The following is a 14,131-nucleotide window of genomic DNA, read 5'->3' as shown; positions in this document are numbered from 1 at the left end:
ATCCCAGAGGAAACAGCTAGGACGTAGATATAATGATCCCTGCGGCTAATAAAGGATGACCAGGACTTCCCTGGAACGCCTATTTAGCCTGTACTTGAGCCTCATCAGTAAATCCATGTATCATCCTTCAACCTCATGTCTGCCAGGGCCAACACACGGTGACCGGTTCAAAGCATGATCCATGATCCGGCTAGTTCCAGGGTCTTTATACAGCTGCCAATTAGACATTGGCTACCTACCCCGTAAAGATGGCAATACGACCGACCCCAGACTCTTCCCATGTTGAGTATCGGTTGAAACAAATCACACAACGCGACGCATTGTGAATTCAATATTCCGTACTATATGGCTAATAGCGGACCAATGACAATCTGTGCTTTGATCACCACTTTCCCCTTCCATCCAGTGTCAAGGTCAATGTTGCAACCCCACGGAAGCGCCAGCTGCGCATCCGATGCAGCGCTCCCGTTATGGATTGCATGGGTGGAGAGAATGGCACTTGTGCTATTTGCCATGCGTATACAAGGTCTTTCGTCTGGGCTGAATGTGGGAACTAGAGTGTGTATTGGTTGTGGTGTGCGCATTCAGCGTCCAGAACAGTTACTATCAGAAGCCCGTCTTCCGGCTATTGGAAACTATCGTAGCCGGCTAGACGACAACTATTGGACGGCGAAGGTGAGCGATAAATGCTGCAGGTCGCAGCAACCCTCCCAAGAATCGCCGATCTGATAATAGCTGTTGACGTTCGGCATTGCACGGGGTTCCTCGGACTCCAATCGGGGCGTTCCGACAGTGGCGTTTTCCCATCCTTGCTTCTTGCATGTTGGTCGGCCTTGTTTCTTTTGGCAATGACAAGAGGCCAATTGAATCACGAAGAGGCCCCATAGCATAGCCGGTAGACCCATGAAGCCCTAAAGGGAGAAGTAGACCGTGAAGGCGAGAAGGAATCGTCAACTGTCCGAATCATGGGAATTGAGACGGATTTCCCGGTGTTTGTTGGCTCACAGCACGCAGCTTGCATGTTTGTAATTTACGCCACAGGACATCTCATACCACTTTGCTGCTTTTCTCCCCGTGCTCGGTCGCAAAAGGCTATTATCTCCGCAGCACGCTTGTGTGTGCTAGCCGTCGATCCGGCATGGGGGACCACGTTGACGGTTGTGTGGACGGGATGCGTCGCGTAAGGGCAAGCATGGGGAAGTTCGGCGCATTGCAACTTTTTCAGCATCTCACTCAGCACTTGATAACTCTGATAATGGCAAGTACTTGATAAAATCTTTCCGCAATTCCCTCACTGCTGCTGAGTCAACCCTTGCGTGGTTGGGCAAGCCAAGATGTTGTCATACTCGGCACAGAGTCAACAATTGGCTTCAATCGTACCATGAATAAGAAGCCATGTCGACATTACGGGCAGCGGCATGTGGCTAAGGGATAATTCGGCCAATACAGTCTCGGGCGTAATCGTATTGTTGCCGCTGTGCTCTCCGTACAGTATCGTCTGTGCCTTGGAAACCCCCATGCTCATTATTATGGGTTGTATCGGCCAGATAGCGCACGGTGGTCGGTCCTTGAGCGCTTTTTCTCACTCGAACCATCACCCCATACAGACCCCAGCTTGCCCAGAAGCTCGAGACCCCACAAGAGGCCGACCTGAATGTCTCAGACTTTGGGGGCAAGCCAAGGCACCACGGGCTTGGAACAGCTCAATGCGCTCTTTAGCGAGAGCTGGCGTACGAGGACAAGGCTCGGCGAGCTGCGCAATGCGGGCAGAGGTTGAGTCAAGACAAGACCGTCTTTGGAACACGTTCTGCAGCGTTCAATCCAGACTGCCTCGTCCGGTTGCGTGCGTGCATTTGCCACACGCTCGATGATGACATTGTTCCTTGGAAACGAATTGAGAGTCCACACTTGTGCATAAGGCACAAGGGAAATAAGGCTGCCTGTTACAGTAGCTGTAAGAGTACGAGTACTGAAGCGGCCAAGAGTGAGTGAGTGAGTGAGTGGGTGCAGGGATTGAAGAGACAGTAAGGCAAGAAAAAAAAAAAAAAAAAAAAAAAAGTTGCTGGGCGGCAGCCAAGAGGCGTGTCCCTACGAAAACGTGGAGTCAGATCGGGGATTTTGAGCCATGTATCTTTTCCCCACAGGTACAAAGTCGTCGAAAGGCGGGTGGATCGTCAAAATTTCTCAACCGGCGCATTCTCTGGCGTGGGATGAGAAAGATAACGGCGGGGCTCTTAGCCGTGCTGGCGGCTCATGATGCAATTAGGAGAATTTTTCTGTTCTTTTCCAGAAGCATGTGGGCAAACGCATGGACCAGGAAGATTGGAAGCCTGCCTTGGTATGTGTGTAGCTGGGAACCCGAACTCCGTACCGTTAGTTTGCCCTGCTATGCTATGCTATCCCCAGGCTAGCACGGGAGGATTCCGTACTATTGACAGTTGATAATGCAAGGCCAAAGATAAAGCGAAAGGGATCCAGGTAGATGGGAAGATGGAGAAAGCACCGCAAGTAAGAGTAGACGCCCCCGTGCCTTGGCCTTTGTTGCTGGGCGGACAGGACACCGAAAACTCTGCTACTCGTACCCGTGGACCAGCCAGGCCAGGAACTCAGGCACAGCTGTCCCAATGCATCGTGGCTTGGCTGTGACAACCCGAAATGGGCCAGTGGCAAACGTCAAGCAGAAAAAATTGCGGAATCCATGTGCCGCCGAAAAAGGCCCAGCGCACCCATCAAGGTACTGTAGGGGACGGAGAGACCCTGTGCCTGTATGCCTGTATGTACGAGGGCTGCTCCGAGCCGAAGCTACAGATGTCAGCCGAGCGGCGAGCAACATCATACCAGACTCGATGCGAGCGAGCCGCGCGGAGAACGAGCCCTGTTTGAAGCTGGCCTGAGTAAGGCCGCATAAGATGATGAGACACAATTTTTTTTTGCAAAAGAAATTTGACATGAAGACGTAAGCGGATGTTTTTTGTGGCGGAGAAGGGGAAAGAAACAACAGAGCAGTGCTGCTTTGGGAGCTGCCTGATAGGCATGGATAAGCAACATTGAACGTAGCTCCTCTGCCTGCACTGAGCTGCAGTAGCTACCTCGAGCAAGCATCTCAGATCGGAGGATCGCCTTGTGCTTCATTCAATGCAATCTATCACTACCCCTGCTCGCTCACCAATTAGCCGCCCCATCCACGGCAAAAATCCAATAGACCGGTATCGTTGTTTGGCCTAATCTAGCAATGCAGTACCGCTTGCAACCGCTATCTACGCCAGTCTTCCTTAGGCAAGCACTCATTTTGGAATAAGGGCGATGGTCAATTACATGCATACCGACGCTGCGTCTGCGGCACAGTTTGGTTGCTCACTCGGCAAAGGCATCGGATGTAGAAGATGGCAATGCCAGCTCCGAGTCTGGCGCTCTGAAACTCCCATCGCTGAGAGCTCGTTCTGAAGACGGTTAAAGGAAAATATACAGCAGCTTCCCTATCAGAACCATCAGAGCCAGTTCTGTGTAATCAAGTGGTTCAATAGCGACGCGTCTTTACGGATAATTACTTCACAGACACACAGGCGTTCGATAAAGCTCATGAAGTTGATGACCGATTTGGCCATCTACAGAATGTGAAGGGGGGCCATCAAGGTCAGTGCATCTGGCGTCTGAACCTTTACGGCCAAAGGACTCCTCTTGAACCATCTGTCCAAAGCTATCAAATGCTCAACAGCGAAGAGGGCTGCAATGGTAGGTAAATAGCTTGCGACGAAGTGATAGAGGATTGAGCTATCTCAACAATTGCGCACCAGGCGACATATATATGATGTGTGACCTTCGAGGTGGCATCCCAGCATGAAATTGTCCTTTTTCGATTGCGTCGTCTAGCCCGAACCGTGAGTATGGAGTCACTGAGATGAAGACTCCGTCTCAAGGCGAACCATGGCTTTCTTCGCATTCGAGTGATCACCTCCGAATAGCCTCCAGGAACCAAATAGTTTTCTGAGGCGATGAAGCAGTAAGCACCATCAACTCGCCTGATACTGCAATGGGTATGGAATGCTATCAGGTGCGTTGGAACGGACACATCTCTAGCCGAGGTTGAGATTAAGAGTAATCGAGACAGAGTAAAGCTCAGTACGTGATAATACAAATATATGTTCTCATTACAGCTCGTATTACCGCGTGAATGCGGCTGAGATATGATATCGAGTGCTCGTAATATACAATGCAATTGGCCTCACCCGTCCTAACCCCAAATAGATTTCCCGGCCGGGATGCCGCCACCTCGTCATGCTATATTCACTAGGCTTGTCTCGAACTGATAGCAAGACCGCTCGGTGGAGATGCGGCTCCATCTTCTCGCTCCATCTCGGGAATACCTACACGTTACGGCGCAGCCAAGGCCATCGGCGTTTTGCCGGCGCTTAAACGACCCCCCGGTTTTTCCCAGCTCAGGTCAGTCCGTCTCGTTGTTACTTCGGTCGCCATCCCCGGCCTCGTCGTCCTCATAATAGTAGTCCTGGAGCCCTTCGTCCGGCTCCTCATCGCTTAGGCCGGCCTCTTTGCCCAGAATCAGGTCCTCGCTGCCTTGCCATTGGGACGGCGGCGGCGGCAGTGCATCCTCATCTTCATCTGCCCAGCCGTAGTCTTCATCATCGTCGCTATCCGGCACCTCCAGCTCCGTCTGCCCCAGTTTCCTCTTTGGACGGGGTGCCATTGCCGCCACCTCCATGCCCGGATCATTCAATTCGTAGTGGACACTTGATATGCCGGCCTGTCCAAGTTGAGATTAGCATTTTCAAATGCCGGCGCTTGCGTCTGGTCAATGTAACGTACGGGCTCAATTTTGAATGCAGATACATGCTCGACGGCGTCTTGGACTACCCTACCGTCAATCTTCTGCAGGCCTGCCAAAAAGACGCTGGAAGACTTGTTGCCATTCCACGCCCAGTCCCGAAATAGAACTAGCCTTGTAGACACGCCTTGCTCCCACACCGTGGTGTTGATGGACGGAATTAGTGTGGGTTTCTGCTCGCTTCTCATCTTCGTTGCGCATTGCGATAGTAAGACGACGGCGCAATTCTTAGTTGCGGCGAGCTTTTGCAACGTGTTGATGATAAACTGTAATCCTTGTAGTCGTTTCGAAGCTTGAGTAGGGCCTAGGAAGCATGATGTTAGAGAGGGATACTCGCAGTTACCATTATGCCTGGTGGATACATACCTTTTGCTTGTTTTGGGTTACCTTTCCGTTCCAGTGATCTCGGCAAAGATGAATTGATCAAGGCCGAAGGAGAGCTAATAATAATAAGCGAAACATTCGAAGCAATGGTAGTTGTTGTTGGTCGAGATATAAACGCAAGCAGATGTGGTAGTGTCATGCAAGAGTACTGGACCAGCTTGCTTGGGTCTATTTCTTGCGGATCCCCTGTTTCCGCCAAATGTCGTGATTCTTTGACGCATTTCAGCACATTTGCTATCCTTTGAGTTTGTAATTTTTGAAAGCAGTCTGAAAATCATCGGGTTGTGTTAGTTGACAGTGGTGATGGCTAGGGATATCTTATTTCAAGTCGTCAAACCGACCTACCCAGACCACACCGTTACCACCACTCAGGGCATTGGCGGCCAGTTGAATTCTATCACATCCCATTAGCATCTATAAACATGAACAAAGGCACATCATTTGTGTTGAAACACCATCTACATCATTGCGCTCTCTTACCCTAATGCAGTTTTACCACAACCTGGAGGTCCCCATATCTCAGTTACCTGCCCGCGCTTGACGCCACCGTGCAACGCAGCATCTTGCGAATCAGCTGAGTCAATCCCCAGCAGTGCACGGTCAAGGGCTTCTAATCCCGTTGAGATGTGAGTGGCCGGGCCAGCCTTCAAATCTTCCCAAGCCTGTGATGCCGGCACCGTTGGGAGACGATCTGAGAGAAACCACCGAGATTAGCCTAATGCCGCCATGACCAAGCCGGGAAAGCTTACGCGTTGAGCTCGATGTATCAAAACTGGCTATGTCATGGCCATGGATGGCATGATAATCCATGATCCATAGCTTTGCCTGAGCTTGGCCGTGCTATCACGAGACGCTGTGTGATATGGCTAACGTGTGAAGCAGCACCAAGGCGTAGCGCGCACGGTAAGTCGCGAAATCACGTGATGTAGTCTTTTTTCCATTTACAGGGACATCCGAAAGCGGTAATCAGCTCCCAACCTGAAATTCTCCTTCCTAGAGACTGTATTTCACCTGCTCCGTTCCAATGCCAAACCCTCATTTTCCTAAGTGATTATTATTGTGAACACCTTTTCCACATCATTTTTCTCGGTTTCGTGAGTTTGCATGATCATGGCCCAACCTCTTGGGCACGGAGAATTGCGGCCTCGTGTCGGCGAATCTCAGATACCAGGGTTTGTGTGAGCCCCATGCAAAGCACCAGCGTTGCTTGTGAGGCATAATCCCCAATAGCTCGGTCTTTAGTCATGACTCTCAGACAAAGCGGGTACAGCTGAATGATGCGAGAGGATAGAGCCGAGCAAGGTTCCGTGTTTCTTTTTGAGGATCTCGCCATCTGAACAACTATTGTGATTTATGGTACCATGATCCGTTGACAATTGCATTGTTTTATGTAGCGGAGTATCGTATATTCCACAGCCGCCTAGGCGCCTGTATCAATTCTGTGTAGTGCTCCGTGCCCGTAGTCCAACGACATCCATAGAAGAGCATTTCTAGGTATATCCATCTCCTAGCCGTTTCAATGCTGCTCTCACATCGTGACAGAAACTATGGCGAAAACTACAAGTTTCAACTCTCGTCTATGCCGTTTTCTCCAATGCTAGTAGTCTCTCAAAACGGCGACTCAGTGCTAACCAACACGACGCGATATCCATCCGGGTCCTCAAACGTCTTGCCGCATCGATCCCAGTATGGATTAAAGCTTGTCACGGCACTGAATCCAGCCTTCTCCATCCTCGCCACTGCCTCCTTGAAGTCGTCTCCTTCAGGTAGATAGAAGACAAGCAGGTTATCCTCTGTAGGCGCACGGCCGGCAGTGTGCCCGTTCTTGGCCGTAAACTCAAGGTGGTACCCTGCACCTTTGTGGCCGAGCATGATGCCGTCGAAGTCCTCGTGTTGGTTGAAGCGGAAGAGCAGCTCGAAGCCTAGCCCATCGACATAGAATGGTATCAAAGCTTCGATGTTGTCCGATGGACGAGCGATACGAAGGGTGGCTGTCTGAATAGGCATTGTGGCTGTAGAATCGCCCATGCAAGCTTAGATTGATGGGCAAAATGTATATAGAGAGAGGCGTCTTGAAACTGAGATATGTCGTATAAAAGCGAACTCAAGCTTGCAGCTACCAAAAGCCACAATAGCCTCAGTTGTGGAATTATTTATTTCGGTTCTTCTCGTAACTACGATGCCGTGGGATTTTACAAGCTCCGTACCTCACTATTAGGTGCTTGCTGAGCAGCTGCAACAAGCAACTAACATTCGTATTCCAGCAATAACGATACGAACCGAGGGAAGCTGATGAGAAGCTCCGCAGATGGTGTCCAGAATCAAGTAAGAGGGCGTTCTTTGACGTCACTATATAGAACCTTACCTCTGAATTTATAACAAAAAGTGCCTTTTACATAACGAATAGCTAAGACGTCAAGCAAAGGGCGCTGGTCTGTCTATACCGTTGAAGGTGCCAAAACCCGACAACCCCTCAGTTTGGGGGGCTGAGAAGATGTTGGTCAAGCCACATATCAGGGAGGTTTTCTCCCCAACGAGAGTGCAAGCCACACATGGTCAAATTAAGGTAAAAGGACGGGTGACCAGAATCTTCCACTGAAGATCTGGGGAAAACGCCAAAGCTCAAGATCTACAGTATGGAGTGGTGACGCTTAGTGTTTTCTGCTGCGAGAACGTTGCATGCAAGCCAAACTCACAAGCCAGACCGAGCATCGAAAAAGGAACAAGCACTTTCGTTTTTCCACAGAAAGTCCGTCGCCGCAAAGGAGATCTAGGAGATTCGCCTCATCGCCCAAAACGGCGCTTTCTTTCGAGATCGGAGTACGCCGTACCGAAGCACAGCTCGTGCGTGGCACACTCACACAGACACTGTACACACACAGCACACAACAAAAAATTGCTCGGTGCTTCATTCAGGGCAACGTCTGTGTGGGGCGTTTCTCCAGAACGCCACCAAGGGTCCTTTCGGCTCAATGGCTTTTGCCCTCCTGCGCCTTTATTCGCGCGGCGTCGCCGAAATCTCCTGAAGAAACTTTGGGGGAGCCCCAAACGAGAAAACGAAACGAAACGGCTGCAAGGGCGGTGCGACGTGACGACGACAGTCGCGGGAAAGAGAGCCGAAGCTGTGTTCCCAAGTGACGAGCCTAGCCAATTGGTAGGCTACGGATGCTTCGTCTTGACGCTGCGGTATCTTTGGGCTGGCGAATCGCAGGCTCTAGGACCCCCATTGTGAAGTACATACATTGGTGCTGCTCATACGTGGTGCCAGTCGTTGCAGTGTGTATGACAACAAACCGTTCGCAGCGGCCAATTATGTGCTTGTTTCACGCAAGGCAGCTCTAGACATGTAAAAGTTGAAGCAACCATAGCGAAACGTTTCCACGCCATGGTCCGATGGCCGAACATTCCAGATCCCTCATCGTGGCACCTATCGCATCCGCCTCCTCCCCCATGGGGTGAGAAGTTTTGTTTTGCCTCTTTTTTTTTGAAGTCTGTGAGGGAGAGTTTGCTTATGCGGCAACCAACCGCCCCCTTGAGCTTTTCATTAATCAAAGAATGTGTTCCTGCGTCAATCGGACAGCACAAAGGGGGAGGGTCAGGAAAACATGTTTCAGCCTAAAGGCTGTTTTTGATGCTCATCCAAGAAACCGACTCGTCACACAAAGAAGGTTTCCGGGAGTATTAGAGCTTACGGCATCAGGTAATGTGCCAATATTTGCCCTCACAAGACATAAGTACTTGTACTGTATCAATCTTGCCAAAGAGCCTAGGGGCAAATATGTGTAATAAGTGCCCGTACTTTTGCGTCTGACAACGGAAGAACCGTGGGGAGTGAGCCCGACAAATACTCCAGGTTTTAGTGCACACCCCCATGGAGGCGTAACACGTTGCATCGTCAGAAACGAGAGGTTGAAAAAGTCCCAGCCTGGACCTGAGGCTGATGATGCAATGTGAGGACCCTATTGGCTTTTTCCCATCTTCCTTCTCGGCGGCCCCCAATCGCCAAGGGATTCGGTCTCTTCCAACCCACGTCGTATTAATCTGCAAACTTGTTCTCCGTTGAATAAAGAGCAAAAAGGTCCGGAGCCCCGCATAAGCGTTTTCCTTCTCCAGGTCTAGATCTTCAAATGATTCGGAGCGAGATATGGCGTGGTATCTGTAGTACATACCATTGTACAAACGAGCACCACTGTACCCCATTTGCCCATTCGGACCATGTTAGATCATAACTGATAGGAGAGGTTGTGGGTGGCTCGGCCGGCGCTGACCGTCAGCTTTAATTAGTATTAGCCGTCCCCTCTGTACCCCCCTTAGGCGTGGACTTGGCCTTTCCGTCCCATTAGCCGGCATAATTTCTTATCAAAGAGCACGCCAATCGCGAACCGGAGGCGCGGAGTGTCGCAATCTCAAACCAAGCAGATGCGTCAGCCAATGGTGAGTTGATGCCGAGGCGATGCTTCGGCTATCGCACGGGGCACAAACACCCGCAGCAAGCTGTCGAAAATGGTGAAAGCTTCCAAGGCCCGTATACCGAGCGGAGCCCCGCCTCCGCTGGAGAAATTGGGAAATTGGGGGCAGAGTCACGATAAGCACGTGGGTGATGGCGAGGTCTGATTTGGCTCGGTCAGTGTCCACCTTGTGCGCCGCTGAGCGAGACAAGATAATCGAGGCGATACGCACGATGGCTTTTTTTCATTTCTCTTCCCCGTGTTACATGTGAAACTGGGCAAGATGACGGGCGTCCAGCACGGAAATCGGGGCCCTAGGAATTCCGGCCGAGGGCCATCAAGCAACGTACCAATCTCGAGAGGCATGGCCTGGGATGTACTGCCGCGAGCTCCCCGAGCTGAAGCATTCCAGAGTCAGCATCTGGCATCCCTTTTGGTTGATATCTGGCCTGCTTCTGCTCTGGAACCCGGTTGACCCCAGTCCAGGCCCTCTGTATGTTGTTGGGTCTTGCCTCTCCGTAATTCAGCCGAATAGGCCGTTCAATATCTCTCCATATTGGGACATCCCCCATCTTCCGTCGGGGAGATCCATTTCGAACCGGTATCTCGGGTTGAAGCAGTAGTCCATGTAGTATTGACTATTGTATACATCTTTGGTGCTAGCGCTACCCTTTTTTGTCAATGTTATGCGCATACTCAGCTGTCAGTCCGTACCTGTATGCAGTTGGCAGTGTTGCTTCCAGGCAATAGTCTCTCTAGCCACTTTGACAGGCATGGACCTTTTTCCTAGTTGGACTAAAATGTACGCAGCACTTTGTTTGCGCCGAGCATTGATCCGGAGTTCATGTCCCATTGATGTCCTGATACGAAGGATTCCATAGATGGACCGAATATTGAACGAAACGATCAGATCACGCCCATCCATCCTTATCACCTTTCATCTCCCCTGCGTGGGGTTCTAGCGGGCATTGATTTGACCTGGTGGAGGTTGTCAAGGGGTGCCGTCAGGATAACACCTGAGCGAAAATGGGGCGACTCCAAATATGGCCTCATCAGTTTATACCGCCGTTGGTACGCCGTAACTCCATACCTGTGCTTGAAGTACCCGCCGCGAGGAGGGTTTTCTGATGAATCACCACTTCTCTCCGGAAAAAGGCGCCAAAGGATTATTTGATGCTCACCTAAAGCGGCCGTGTTTGGTGGATTGGACGGGACGCAACCATTGTCAACTTTGCTCCCCCTTCCATACAGGTGATAATCCTCCGTATTGGTGGATATTTTACCATTTTATTTTTGGGCCATGAAACCAAAGCACAGGCTCTGTAACCTCTGTTTCATCGTAAGCAGGTCGCATTCAATGCCTTGGGCAGCCTGGGGCAGCCTGCAGAGTTCCTTGTCCGGGGTGTCGGCCGGTCTTCCCCGTTCCGAGAAAGTTACGTGGCGGTTTGGTTCGGTGACAAGGGGAACAACATTCAGGAGATCTAAGATCATTGACCCCCCGGATTTCCTGAAACAGCTTAGGCGGCGCAAGGGTCGGCTTCCAGATGTACATATGTATCCAAGAATACATGGCCAGGCAGGCTGATACAGGGCGGCACAAATTACGACTCCTGCACAGTCCTTGTAGCATGAACACAGGCAGCAGTGAAAGGCCGGTTTCGGGAAACAGAGTTGATAGAGAGACGCGCTAATAGCAATGGCGAATCCGTTTGACGGGTGCCTAGACTGTGGAATGGGTACTTGGCACCACTGCGGATCAGCTCTGCTGAAGCCCAGAGCACGCCTTGCGATAAGAATCCATCACTTGGACAATACGAATGGGGAGGTGGCGGCCGTGCCAGAACTAGCCGCCAGTTTGCGCTGCCACCAATTGCAGGGAAAATCTGGTGCGAGATAACAACCCCCACATTCTACCGTAGGGAGGAACCAGGGGTGTTTCTGGGGACCCCGGCCGGGGTGATGGAGGTAGCATAATTTGGCAGGCCCCTTCCAAGACATGTTGCGCCGAGGATAAGGAAGGTGAAGAGTCATGGAGAATAATAGTCGGGAGTGTGTCTTCCGTATCTGGACCAAAGGAGCATGTACTTTTGGGCTCCAAGGGCGCGCTAGGAATGGTGGACGCCACTTGGACCGGTTGGTGAGTGAGAAGAATAGGAAAGTCTGGGGAAGCATCCTCTGGGGAATGCTGCATACTTCCATATCCACACCCTTGTCTCACGGACCGTCGCGATCGCCTGTGAGGAAGCAAGATGAACCAGCTCAATTACGGACTCGCGTTCGGAAAAAGGCAGTGGTAGTAGCAATGCCCACTCCCCAGAGCATCCAGCGAGCGGAGAGGCAACATGGTCCCAGCGAGCTAACAACTGCGCTGATCACCACGACTAGCATTGTCAAGGCAGGTCGCATTTATTCGCTAACGCCATTCATTCTTCAGGTGAGGCAAGATTGGCTCTGCGAGATCGCTGGAGACCACTTTGCGGACGCTACGGTAGCCTCAGACCCTCTGCCATGACCAACGGAAATCAGACCATAGGAAGGGCGACGGCAGGTGATGGAGAGGAAAGGGGTGTCAAATAGCCGAGACACGGAAGAGACATGAAGAGACTGCATCTCGATCCTACTGCAACTAGCAGTGAGTACTGTAGTTGTTATTTGGTAAGTTGAGGCCTGGATACGGACTGGTTGCAGTAGTGAGTTGATTGCAGAAAGAGGCCAGAATAAATCGAAACGTAAAAAGAGTTGGTTGCGCTATTCTGCATGCGTCTGGCTCTCTTTGGGGCTGCTTAAGCGCCTGGGCTGTATTGCGAACCAGTAGACGACTGTCATCAAGTGATGGACAGGTTCCCCGGAGCGTGACCACATACTCCATGGGGGTTTGCTATCCCACGATAACGACTTGGCTCTCCCCTGATATCGGCGCAGAGTATGGAGGTATTTGATAACCTGACCCCAACTGGCGAGCCGCCATGGCTATTGTTGGTGGGCGTGACACTTGAAAACCCCCACATTTGGTCCATGAATATGTATTCATTATCATTGCGAGTGATGGACGGGATGGGAGCTGTCACTGCGGCCCCCAAACAGCGGGATGTAGTGTCCTGATGACCCTCGAAACCGGGGATTGGAAGAGTACGGGCGCTGTCGAAGTAGCAAGACGAAGCCAGCTGACTGGGCAGTGCTAAGCATATCTGCGCAAAGAGAAGACGAAGACCGCAAAGAGACGAGAACGGGAGTATGCGCACGTGTCCAGTTGTTGCACATACCACAGCACCAATCTTTTCCTACCCATGCTCTCTTTTCTCTCGTGAGCACTGTATTTTTCTTTCTTTCATTTCCTTTTCCTGTTTCTCCCTCATCGTCGTTCTCTCTCACTCTATCATTCTGTCTCTTTTTTTTTCTTAGTGAAATTCCACCCCGGCATCGCATCATCTCACGTTGCCCTACTAGCAAGGAGGAATGCACGACGCAGTGGAATTTAGTGCTATAAGCACAGTTAGCATGCTGTGAGTGAACACTAGCACCAGGCCACCTTGGCTTTCAGGTTAGCGTTCGGCCCCACGACACGGGAAAATGAGTCGCGCCCAGAAGCCAGTTGAAAAGAGAGAGTAATGGCTTCGTCCTGGCAGCGAGCCACGGGCGATCATTGATGCGCAAAAGAGCCGGTTCTTTTGTGTGCGCAAGCCAAAAACCACCCACACCAGACCAAGCCGTATTCCGTACCTGTAGGCTATCCGCAAAAAGACGCCAGTATTCCCAGGTGCTGGTGGGCAAAAAGGAACCTGGGAAAAGCCTCCAGAACTCGACGGCCGCACGCAGCGTCATGCTGTTCAAAACCGTCCTAGGCGACTCTCCCGTCTTGGTTTCGTCTCCAGGTAGTACTTGTTCGTCCTCCATACCTCAGAAAGCCACGCGAATAGCTTTTCCGGGGAATGGCGGCCAATCAGTCGAGCACGACAGAGGCTGCGCCTCATTCCGCCCGATACCGTACAGAGCAGCAAGCCGGGGGTACATCGAGCTGGGACATGGCAGTTGAGGTTAGTGATGGCGATGGACTGAGAGAAACGTAATTCGAATCTGAGGTGTACGAGTAAGAAGCTCGCTCGCCCAGTGGAGCGGGAATCAGAAAAAAAAAAAAAACTGCTAAGAAAAAATTCTCAACAGAAACACACACACAAAACCGCACGCCAAAAAATGGAAAGAACCTCCCTTCACCGTGGTTTCCACTCTCGCTGTTTGGCGCCGAGGGGCGTCCCAATAGCGGCAAAACGCTCAACTCTTTTTGGTGAGGGGGGTGGCAGCGCATCTGAGAGAACACTGCATTGAGCACGTTAGTAACATGTACCGTCGTCGAGGTGGTACCTCCGTCAACAGCGAGAATCTCCCGTGGGCCGAGCTGGCATCGGCCATCTCACTGAGCCCCTGTACTAAGGTATCTGACCCAAGCGCACACCCCGCCGTC

General features: G+C 51.3%; 7 protein-coding genes across 7 annotated transcripts; 2 read left to right on the top strand and 5 right to left on the bottom strand.

Moving 5' to 3' along the window:
• Positions 1-1,301: 1,301 nt before the first annotated feature.
• On the top strand, positions 1,302-2,005 carry V8C40DRAFT_172436 (uncharacterized protein). Its single transcript, XM_083211617.1, has one exon. The coding sequence runs from the start codon at positions 1,419-1,421 to the stop codon at positions 1,869-1,871; it is 453 nt and encodes a 150-aa protein (XP_083075453.1). The 5' UTR covers positions 1,302-1,418; the 3' UTR covers positions 1,872-2,005.
• Positions 2,006-2,527: 522 nt separating this feature from the next.
• On the bottom strand, positions 2,528-3,056 carry V8C40DRAFT_172218 (uncharacterized protein). Its single transcript, XM_083211615.1, has one exon. The coding sequence runs from the start codon at positions 2,948-2,950 to the stop codon at positions 2,573-2,575; it is 378 nt and encodes a 125-aa protein (XP_083075452.1). The 5' UTR covers positions 2,951-3,056; the 3' UTR covers positions 2,528-2,572.
• Positions 3,057-4,190: 1,134 nt separating this feature from the next.
• On the bottom strand, positions 4,191-6,183 carry V8C40DRAFT_172215 (protein RAD55). The gene is made up of 6 exons (XM_083211614.1): positions 5,974-6,183; positions 5,705-5,915; positions 5,566-5,618; positions 5,207-5,491; positions 4,822-5,144; positions 4,191-4,759 (listed from the first exon to the last, which is right to left on the bottom strand). Exons 1-6 carry the CDS (start codon positions 6,032-6,034, stop codon positions 4,442-4,444), a joined length of 1,251 nt encoding a protein of 416 aa, XP_083075451.1. The 5' UTR covers positions 6,035-6,183; the 3' UTR covers positions 4,191-4,441.
• Positions 6,184-6,832: 649 nt separating this feature from the next.
• Positions 6,833-7,231, bottom strand: V8C40DRAFT_263718 (Glyoxalase/Bleomycin resistance protein/Dihydroxybiphenyl dioxygenase; the record flags this gene model as incomplete). The annotated part of the gene is made up of 1 exon (XM_083219491.1): positions 6,833-7,231. One exon carries the CDS (start codon positions 7,229-7,231, stop codon positions 6,833-6,835), a length of 399 nt encoding a protein of 132 aa, XP_083075450.1.
• Positions 7,232-12,206: 4,975 nt separating this feature from the next.
• Positions 12,207-13,809, bottom strand: V8C40DRAFT_238735 (uncharacterized protein). Its single transcript, XM_083214507.1, has 2 exons — positions 13,393-13,809; positions 12,207-13,153 (listed from the first exon to the last, which is right to left on the bottom strand). The coding sequence occupies exon 2, from the start codon at positions 13,099-13,101 to the stop codon at positions 12,706-12,708; it is 396 nt and encodes a 131-aa protein (XP_083075448.1). The 5' UTR covers positions 13,102-13,153; positions 13,393-13,809; the 3' UTR covers positions 12,207-12,705.
• Positions 12,242-12,623, bottom strand: V8C40DRAFT_172193 (uncharacterized protein). The gene has a single exon (XM_083211613.1). The coding sequence runs from the start codon at positions 12,539-12,541 to the stop codon at positions 12,299-12,301; it is 243 nt and encodes an 80-aa protein (XP_083075449.1). The 5' UTR covers positions 12,542-12,623; the 3' UTR covers positions 12,242-12,298.
• Positions 13,051-13,866, top strand: V8C40DRAFT_238732 (uncharacterized protein). The gene is made up of 2 exons (XM_083214506.1): positions 13,051-13,706; positions 13,834-13,866. The coding sequence occupies exon 1, from the start codon at positions 13,319-13,321 to the stop codon at positions 13,703-13,705; it is 387 nt and encodes a 128-aa protein (XP_083075447.1). The 5' UTR covers positions 13,051-13,318; the 3' UTR covers position 13,706; positions 13,834-13,866.
• The last annotated feature ends 265 nt before the right edge of the window (positions 13,867-14,131 follow it).

Source organism: Trichoderma camerunense, assembly GCF_050948025.1.
Source record: "Trichoderma camerunense strain CBS 138272 chromosome Unknown V8C40scaffold_5, whole genome shotgun sequence".
Taxonomy (NCBI): domain Eukaryota; kingdom Fungi; phylum Ascomycota; class Sordariomycetes; order Hypocreales; family Hypocreaceae; genus Trichoderma; species Trichoderma camerunense.
Note: the sequence above shows the minus strand (reverse complement) of the source record. Positions and strands in the feature narration are given on the sequence as shown.